The sequence below is a fragment of the Boleophthalmus pectinirostris genome, unplaced genomic scaffold (assembly GCF_026225935.1).
Source record: "Boleophthalmus pectinirostris isolate CB_2022bp ecotype Guang Dong unplaced genomic scaffold, ASM2622593v1 HiC_scaffold_8, whole genome shotgun sequence".
Lineage (NCBI taxonomy): Eukaryota > Metazoa > Chordata > Actinopteri > Gobiiformes > Gobiidae > Boleophthalmus > Boleophthalmus pectinirostris.
The window spans coordinates 17,658,532-17,668,953 of NW_026571515.1; the positions used below are offsets into that span (position 1 = coordinate 17,658,532).

Sequence of the window (10,422 nt, forward strand, 5' to 3'; positions counted from 1 at the left end):
CAGGCTGCACCCAAATAGTTTTATAGAAGAGCGAAAGCAAAGTAAAAGATACATTTGGTATTGGGGAATGACAGAAACACTGGTTGCACAAAATAGTTGCTTTAGGGTCAAGAACTTTTCAACTTCTAATGGAAAAGTACTTCTCACAGACTGTCCATGACTCTTTGTACAGTGTTTGGGTGTTGTTTGTGGCTACCTTCCAATGTGATCTATTGTTGTGTTGTTCTTAGAGCCCTGTATAAGGCTATGTGATCTTCATACTGTGTGATCACTATAGGCCTGTTGTCCTGCTGTAGAATCCGATCAGCCGCGAGGAGCTTTAGTCACACCTCTGTGCTCCTCACCTGCTCAGACTAGTTTAGATCAGCTTTCTTTTTTATTATTATTCTATTATGTAAATGTTACCTGAAATTTTATGGTTTGAATTTAAATGTATGCACATCAATTAAAAGTTATAACTGTAAATGTGCACTCTGTAACTTTTGGTGAAGGGTCCGTCACTTGCTTCTTTCTATGGAGATGATGCCTGAAATGTTCCACAGTATGTCATTACGCTTATTTGTCTCTGTAGAGACAACAGGTGATGCCACAGAGTCAAGTTACATGTCAAATCTGTGGAGAGGCGAGCTAACAGTGAGAATGCAAGTCAATAAAAACCCATGTTATTGAGTAAATGCAAAATGGATATGTTTAATGTCATACCGGGACATTCCAGACAAAGCAACATCTCCATGGAGACAATCAGATGGCGGACCCTCCACCAGAAAAGTTACACAGTGCACCTTTAACAACAAAACTGCAGATATCATTATCATCGTCATTTATGGCAGTTCTGTGGGGAGAAGAACTAGACCGGGACTAAACCAGGACTGATCCGGTGTCATTAGCGGAGTATAAATCTATATACACCCCAGTTGTCGACTCGATCTCCTCTGTTGAAGGATTTTGTAATAAAAACACTCTCACATCTCACATCTCTCTCAGTCTGGTTTGACATCGTTTTGGGAAAAGACCAGGACCGGGCATTTGTTTCCAGGGCAATAGACGTGCGTCAAGTATTTTTCTCTCGTTCATCCATGGCATCAAAGACACGCGTCGGGGGCGTCTAAACTCAAATGCAAAGGGGTCCAAATAGAGGTGTCTAGGGCATTTTTTCACGCTCTGGTGTGAGCGCACATAGACTCTTTCCAACCTTTTGTGCTGCTTTTACCACTGTTTTTATTATGAGCTGTATACTTCCTTCATAACGACACAACTCCATCTATAATGACTGTGATGCCAACAATATTAAAATTAGAAGTAGTTAAAAAATGCAAATATTGGTTCTGATATACTGGGCCTTAGACTTAGACTTAGACAAACTTTATTGGTCCATAAGAGAAATTGTTTGGACACAGTAGCAAAAATATCAATGGTAATAATACAGCGGAAATAACAAACCACTGAGGGCCCAATATACCAGCGCCGATATTTTATTATTTTTTAATTGTATTATACTGTATTTATACGCCAACAATCCAGTGGTCCCAGACAGCACCCTCCCTATGTGCCACAATTGAACAAAGCCCAGAGGCACTGTGAACGCGCCAAACAAAATCCCACTGACCCATCGAACTGTTGTGTTTCGTTTAAAGTCCAGTGCGGTTTATTTGTGAAAAAAGTTTGAAAATAGACCATTTAATGACAGTGCGTCTTATAATCTAATATATGCCTAATAGCCTGCAAAATACGGTACATATATGTTTTTATCTTTATCTGTTTTTAATAGTGCTTAATAAATGAACTGGATTGGATTTGGATATTTGCACTGTTTAGCACTTTGGGTATCGTCCTTAAATCTCCAGCAGAGGCCTCTACTTTGTCACCCCAACAGGCTGCTGAACTAAGCATAAAGACTACATGTATAAAGCTTTATTTGATCACATCCAAAAGGATATCCAGAAATTCAAATACATATCAGCCCACTAATATCGGCAAAGCTTGTCAGTAATAGGTTTTTCTGGATACAATCGGTGTCAGCCATGAAAAAAACAAAACAAAAAACATATCAATCTCTAACTATCCCTAATTAAAATGTAAAAATTTGCCCAAGTGACATGTATTAGGAACCAGGCAAAATAAAATATGGTAGTGTCCTCCATCTGTGTGTACGCGACAGTTTACACAGTTTAAAAACACAGTGGAGCACTTCCTGTATTACCACATGACATCACAAGGTAGAGCAGAGTATTTTCCTTTTGAGAGAACTCAGCCTAAATATGCAGGATTTGTGAGTTAAACATGTGTAAATTAAACAAAACACAAGTCCAGTTATGTCTGTGATGAGGAAACAACATTGTAACATAGCTCAGAAAATAGTGTAATGTGGATTATTTATGGACCAATTATGTACAAAATGACCTTGAATATTACTATGATCATCATAAATTACAGGGCAGCTGCAGCAGTATTGGGTGTGGTGGCTTTTCTTCTTTACACTTTTTACCATTCATTGAGCATGAAGATAGAATAAACAGGTGTCATTTACTGTACGCTTTGTTAGAGCAGCATTTACTACACCAGTGGGGCTCTGTGTAAAGATGTGTGGTATTTATAATAGAGGATTAAATCATAATCATGTCACGAAACAGTGTTCGGGGAATGGTTATGCACTGTGATGTAATACTGATAATACAGTACAGACATATGTGATTGATAAAACTGTGATGCAGCACCTATTAATCTGTTGGCTACATAAAGGTTCACTATGTAACTTTTTGTTTTTCCAATGTGTTTTTTAACTACAAATGGCAAATAAACAAACCTACCCTATAACAATTTTAGCTCATTTAATTTTTACACAGGAAAGGAAGCAGCTTATATATGCAATGTTATGACATAACATTACACATGTCATTTTGTATCATCAATAGTTGAATATCAAATATCAGGAGCACTGGGCCTCTCAGAAAGTCTATATTATGCATTTGGGGTAAACAGGGTAAACATGTTTATGTCATCAGGGCATCAGGTCAAACTATTGCTGCTTAGTCCTGTTGTATAAGTTATTGGCATTTGAGAGGCTTACACTCACACACACTTCAAACTAATTTAATTACTTGTTCTTACCTCAGCAGCTCCATCTGCCAAGTTTCAGTCAAGTCGACTCTTTTCCAGAGTTTGGTTCTCACACATCAAATGAGCTTGAGCGCATTCCACTGCATGTGTGGACTAGAAATCCAAGTGTCACCCCCATATCATAAGGTGAAATCAAATGTTAATTCCTCTACACTGGTGCCTTCTGCTTTATATTTTAATCATGCCAATTGAAGAATGTTTCAGTCAATAGCAAAGTGAAAGAAATCTTGGTTCTATAATGTCACAATCAGTGTGGTCCATGGACAATGTAAAAGTGACCTGAAAATATTCATTGCCAATATGAAGATTTAAAGACATGAGCAGTTTTTGGTTTTCTCTGTTGAAAATTGACATTTGCAAAACAGCTCACACAAAATCCTAAGCAGAATTTTAGTTTTCCTAAGTAAAATTTAATCTCAGAAAGATGCATTTTTACATTCAAAACGGATAAATCACCTCCCAAAAGCAAGTTTTACTGTAAAAACTCTCAGACTTTGGTCATGTGTTTTTCTGTGCTCTTTAATTCATTTGATAGAACAGCTCTGAAGCCTTAGTCCTGCTCTCAGTGACCACAGAGAATCATTGGTTTAGTGCAGTCTGACATTGGGGTTCACACTTTACGCACAGGTGTTTTGGACTGGAAAAAATAGCTTTTTTTAAAATCTAAAACCTGACAGTATTATATTGTTAAATATAATTGTACACATTACCAATTGCAAAGTAGATTTTGCAGTATTTTATCAAAAATAGTTAGGCTGAAGATTATTAAAACATGTTAGTGTTAGAGTTAATATAATATAATATAATAGGATATAATATAAATAATATAATATAATATACTGTCATGTGCTCTTGAAGATCAAACAAGGCATTTACACATCTCATTGTGCATATATCGGTGTGCAGTTTATATGATCATACTGCACACTCTGCTGAGATCCTTCTCTCTGTCTGACACTTATGAAATCCTTTGCTGTTAGATTTTTGGTGCTCACCAATTGCAGATTTTTGCTGTTGCTGACCTGTGGTATTAAAAACTCAATGATCATGTGTGTTTCTGACTAGACATGTGTCAAGTGTGAAAGAGAGAGAATCTGAGAACTGCATGAACTGATGTGAAATGTTCCAACAGATTTAACCACCTCTGCTCCTGTTCAGATACCTCTGAAAGAAATGAAAATTAAAATGATTAAACTAAACCCAGTTTACAAATAATGTGCCGAAACGATTGAAAAAACTGTACACTGTCTAAAGCCTTAAAACTACCATCTGTAATTTCATTGGCTGACCCAGGCCTGTTGTATTCTTACATATCACCACTAGAGGGTGTCTGTGTTACTGCTGTGCCAGCTTTTGGCCTAACAACAAGTCCAGGTGAGGGGCCAGGTGAAGAAAGAAAGAAAGAAAGAAAGAAAGAGAGTGGGTGCAGGTTTCAAATCTGACATCTACTGGTAACAAAAGACAAATAAACTTAGATGACAGCTTTAACTCCTTTAGTAAATTTATTAATCGATTGGTTCTATTTGGCAGTGATTTTATTGTGATGATAAAGGTTTAATAAAAGCAGACTGGAGAAGGTATGGAGTGAGGTAGCTGGAGTTTCTGAAGTGAATCATGCTTTTAACAGGACACTGTTAATAATCTGTATTCATAGTTATTATCTCTTCTTACGAGTAAAGTTTGAGTCAGCTGCAAGGTCAGATCACAGAGATGTAGAGATGCAGGAGAGAACTGAGAGTTTGCACCAGAGCCTGTAGAATAATGTATGGCATTTCATATTTTTCTTACAAAATGTTGCATTTTTATTCTATATTTTTTTTTTACAGATTATATTGAAAACATTTTCTTTCAGGGTGTGCCGTGCAGTGCCCTGCAGCTTTTAGTGAATGGAATATGAAGAAGTTGCCAGCAGAGAGGAGCTATGGAGATGGGCCCAGACAAGAATCAGCAACTCCTTATTCTCAGTCCTAAAACCTCAATGACTCCAACAGTCATTTAAAGGTACAATATGCCACATCTCTGGTAAAGGGTTTGCCACTTGCTTGTCTCTGTGGAAATGGGTGTTACTTTCCTTAGAATGATAATAATATAATTAATATAATGACATGGAACTCATTTGCATGTTTTCAGTTACAAGTGTTTAATTACTTAAAAGAATCCCTTGAAAAACAGATTTATCCTGTTACTTGGCCTGGTGCTGTTATCTGCATAAACTCCATAAACATTTCAGGCAAAGCTATAACATCTCTAGAAAAGCAGTGCATAGATCCATTGTCCACCTTTAAATGTGTTCTCTGTAGCTTCCTCCCACCCTCCAAAATCATTCAAATATTAAGTACTTTGCTGCATCTAAAAACTGTAAAACAAGTAGAAATAAAAATATCACATGAAAAAATCTATTCAAGTAAACATATTAAAGTACCTAAGTAAGTATTAAAGAGTAAAAAGTAAAAGTATTTTGCACAGATTTTGATGTCTTATATGGCATCAAAAGTATTAATTTTGATACAGATTTGTGCTGAATGTTCTTCAACCAAAACAATTGAATCAATAGTTTTTTTTCTTTGTATATGTGTGTTTACTCAAGTTATAAATGTCTTAAAAAACCCTCAGCCTATTCATCTGGTCTCACACAATAATGAAAAATACTTTTACTTCTCAGTCCTGTTCAGTAATGGAGTAGACAGTATAGATAACTGGTCTGAGATGTAGTGAAGTAAAAGTAAAAAGTATCAACTGTAAAATGTACTACAGATACCTAAAAGATTAAATTAATTACTGTACAATACTTTACTACTTTTACTTTGTTACCTTCCACCACTGTTGGAGTATACACAAGTGCTTGTATAAGACTCTCCAACCAGGTGCACCATGGCCTACAGCTAATCGAATGAAAATGCCTTCTATAGCACGTCTTTATGTTTTCCCCAGGCTTTGCTGCCAATGCCTGCTCACAGCGGGGTGTGTCAAGCAGTGAGAGTCTTATAGAGGTGACACTGTTACCTGCCCAACCTGCTTCTCTGGGATGCAGGTAAATGAGGGGAGGGGCAGGGGGAGGTGGGACACGGGAACCACCCCCAGCTCAGGTGTATAAAATGCCTCCGTCTCCTGCTACATGACACTCAGAGGGACTTGACTCTCCTCTAAGTGCACTCCACTGCTCTGCCTCTCTTCTCCCTTCCTTTGCAACCATGAAGACCGTAACAAGAACCACCCGCTCCAGCATGAGCGGTGGTTTCGGCGGCAGTAGTGGTGGTTTCAGCAGCGGTGGTAGCATCCGCATGTCCAGTGGTGGCGGCGGCGGCGGCTTCGGTGGGGGCTTCACCTCCAGATCCGCCATTGTCTCCCGTGGTCCCGTTATGTCCTCCGCATCTGTGAGACTGGGCTCAGCGGCCGGTGGTGGAGGCTTTGGCATGGGAGGACTTGGATTTGGTGGTGGCGCTGGAGCAGGATTTGGTGCTGGAGCAGGATTTGGAGGTGGTGCTGGTGGTGGTGCTGGATTCGGTGGTGGTGCTGGATTCGGTGGCGGTGGATTCGGTGGTCCCATCACCCCAACCATCTCCAATGTTACCGTGAACTCGAGCCTGCTGGCCCCCGTATCTGTTGATATCGACCCCCAAATCCAAGTTGTGCGCAACCAAGAGAAGGAGCAGATCAAGACCCTGAACAACCGCTTTGCCTCATTCATTGACAAGGTAAGATGATGTAAAATCAGCTATGTGGATATGAAAGGACAGGGGGATGAAGAGACAGTGCTAAATTAGACCATGCAATCTCATTACGTGGTCTTTCTAAGATCACACAGCTCACAAAATATTAGTGACCTCACAAGAGCAATGCATCCACATACAAATGAAACACAGCTGAAGTATTAAGATTCTGCTTTGTCTAAATTGGACTTTTATTACTGTATCATGGAAGACTTGATGTGTGCATAGACAGAAGGAGTTGGAAGAGCTTGTTGTAATTGAAAGTGCAAGCAGGAAACACAACCAGACTGATCCAGTAACAGATGGCAGTGAGGGATCATATTCTCACCTGGTCCCATGGCAGCACACACTCAATGGGCACAAGAAACCCAACACTCCCCTCACTGGTTGTAAACCACTGGGTAAAACACTCGGGTTTTAACTTGCTGGTTTGACAGTTTATAGCTGGAGGAATCTAATTTATTTGCTTAGACGTGCTTGGGACAAGTTCCATCAGTGAAAGTGTCTCTCAGTCTTCAGAGCTCTCACATCATGTGGAGAAGGTGTGGCCAAGAGCACATACCAAACCTCTTCCATTGTGACCCTCAATAAAGTATTTAAGTCATGTTATTGTTCTAATGTAGAATTATTCAACTAGTAAAACGATCTAGTTGTAAACAATCATTTTAGTACACAAAAAAGGCACACTGGCTTGACTTTAAGTTCAACAAAAGACAAACATTTGGAGTTTGAATGTACAGTTTTTGATGCTTTGCTTATGAGACATTTCTAATTGCATTATTTGGCATCTTCAGGTGCGCTTCTTGGAACAGCAGAACAAAATGCTTGAGACCAAATGGAGCCTGCTTCAGGAACAGACCACCACCCGCTCCAACATTGATTCCATGTTTGAGGCCTACATCGCCAACCTGCGCAGACAGCTCGATGGGCTTGGCAATGAGAAGATCAAGCTGGAGGGAGAGCTGAAGAACATGCAAGGCCTGGTGGAAGACTTCAAGACCAAGTGAGCTCAGTAAATACAAAGCGGCTTATTTAAAAATGTATTTCTTCCCTGCTAATAGTTGCTCTTGTGGTGCAGATATGAGGATGAAATCAACAAGCGCGCCACAGTGGAGAATGATTTTGTGCTCATCAAGAAGGTAAGAGACACACAGAGAAGGTAAAGCACCATGTGAAAGAGTGGATTCTAATGTGCTGCTCCCCTTTGGCAGGATGTTGATGGTGCCTACATGAACAAGGTCGAGCTGGAGGCCAAGGTCGACTCCCTCACAGACGAGATCAACTTCCTCAGAGCAGTCTATGAAGCAGTAAGGACACATGCACACAAAACATCATGAAATATTAACACAGCAAATCTTTATTCTATCTGCAAACAGAATAATGAAAATATTTTGTCAATATGTAAGTTTAATTTTTACTTTCAAGGAACTGGCTGAGCTCCAAGGACAGATCAAGGACATCTCAGTCATTGTGGAGATGGACAACAGCCGTGGCTTGAACATGGAGGCCATTATTGCTGATGCTAAGAAAGAGTTTGAGGAAGTTGCTAACAGAAGCCGCCTGGAGACCGAGAATTGGTACAGCGTTAAGGTACAACCAAGGAACTTACTACAAATAATATCAATTTGACCTTCAGAAAACAGCTTTGAATGATAAATTCTTGTTTTAAATCAGATTGAGCAGATGCAGACCTCTGCGGGACAGTATGGAGAGGACCTTCGCAACACCAAGAACGAGATTGCCGAGATGAACCGCATGATCTCCCGCATCCAGAACGAGATTGAAACAGTCAAATCACAAGTGAGCTGACAATTCTTCACTTATTTCAGTCAGGAGAACATATGAAATGCATGCATGACTAACACCTGCCATGTTCCTCCAGCGTGCCAACCTGGAGGCTCAGATTGCAGAGGCTGAGGAACGTGGAGAGCTGGCAGTGAAGGATGCCAAGCTTCGCATTGCTGAGCTGGAAGAAGCCCTGCAGAGAACCAAGCAGGACATGGCCAGACAGGTCCGTGAATACCAGGAACTCATGAATGTCAAACTCGCCCTGGACATTGAGATCGCCACCTACAGGAAGCTCCTGGAAGGAGAGGAGGACAGGTAAGCAGTTGAAAAATATATATTATTTATGTGCAGTGATTGATGTGTAGAAATCATGCAAACTGATTTCTTTCTCTTCTCTTTTTCAGGATTGCAACTGGTACACAGGCCACAGTCCACATTCAGACCTCCAGCGCAGGTTTGTTTTGTCATAATATTAACACCTGTAATGTGGACATTTCAGAACAGATTTAAATAAAGCTCATTAGGCAGTAGGGTTTGGCTAACATAGTATTAAATTAAACATGTCAGAATCTGACGTTCCTCTTTTCTCTCACCAGGAGGAGCCGCTGGTGGAGGTGGTGGCTTCGGAGGTGGTTATGGAGCCGGTATGGGAAGCGGCATGGGAGGCGGTATGGGAGTTGGTGGAGGTTTTGGCAGCGGTTATGGTGGAGGCTTGAGCATTGGCGGTGGCAGCATGGGCGGAGGCCTGGCCATGGGAGGAGGCTACGGAAGCAGCATCAGCGTTGGAGGAAGCTCCAGGTCCATCAAAATGAGCCGCTTCTAAGCAGCAGAACTCCTCTCCACACTCTACGTCCCCTTTTTCCTATGTTCAGCAGAGCTCCTGTTCCCACCAGCAGGCCCATGTTTGAGAGAGTCAGAGATACCATCAGTCAGAGCAGCACACGAGTCAGTTCTCTCTTGTATCAGTCAGCCTAGATGTCTAGATGTTGTTGGATTTGGTGTCGCACAGACCAGAGTGTTTGTGTCCTGACAGAGAAGTCTTCACACAGAGCTGTAGGAAAAGGACTGCAGATATTCCTATGACAAACAAAAAAATCATAACAATGACCCTCATAGGCATAACTGTTCCCTTTCCTGCACCTCTTCAGCAACATGCACCACTGTCCTCTGAAGCGATTTTTACCCAAGTTTACAAAAACTGTCTTATGTCTGTATGTTCCACGTTCACTTTTTCCACACCATCAGGCTGACTGGAACTCCAGATTTATCCAAGTGTATGTACCATCTGCACCGCAAATAAATCTGACTCATAATCTTCAATTAATTCTCTGTCTCATGTTTTATTGTTATATGGGTACAGTTTATATACTTATATACGTATTGTTTACTAATACACACAATTTTAAAGCAGTTACACACATACATTGTTGCTTCAGTGAATGCATGTGTTAGTTATGTTTTGTTTCAGTCACACTTGTTTAGCGCACAAACCCTGCGTATTTAGGCTGATTTTTTCTCTTAAACAGAAAACACTCTGTTCCACCTTATGATGTCATGTGGTAATACAGTGCTCCACAGTGTTTTTAAACTCCGTGCAGCTTTGCTAGAATCATTTGAATAATTCTAATCCAAGAATTGCAACTCTCTACTAAACTAAAGGTCAAAGGTAGCCCTTAACTTGAAAACTAGTACTAAATGACACCATGGGGAGGAACAAAACATTTTGAGCTTTGGAGCTGTAGAAAGACTAATTATGGAGGGTTACTCAACCATGTATGAATGAAACAAAACATAACTCCAGATATGT

The 10,422-nt window shown here is 40.3% G+C and overlaps 1 protein-coding gene across 1 annotated transcript; it reads left to right on the forward strand.

The window, feature by feature from the left end:
- Nucleotides 1-6,252: 6,252 nt before the first annotated feature.
- On the forward strand, nucleotides 6,253-9,935 carry LOC110157921 (keratin, type II cytoskeletal cochleal-like). The gene is made up of 9 exons (XM_020922317.2): nucleotides 6,253-6,812; nucleotides 7,622-7,830; nucleotides 7,906-7,966; nucleotides 8,039-8,134; nucleotides 8,253-8,417; nucleotides 8,502-8,627; nucleotides 8,710-8,930; nucleotides 9,020-9,069; nucleotides 9,212-9,935. The coding sequence occupies exons 1-9, from the start codon at nucleotides 6,309-6,311 to the stop codon at nucleotides 9,436-9,438; spliced, it is 1,659 nt and encodes a 552-aa protein (XP_020777976.2). The 5' UTR covers nucleotides 6,253-6,308; the 3' UTR covers nucleotides 9,439-9,935.
- The last annotated feature ends 487 nt before the right edge of the window (nucleotides 9,936-10,422 follow it).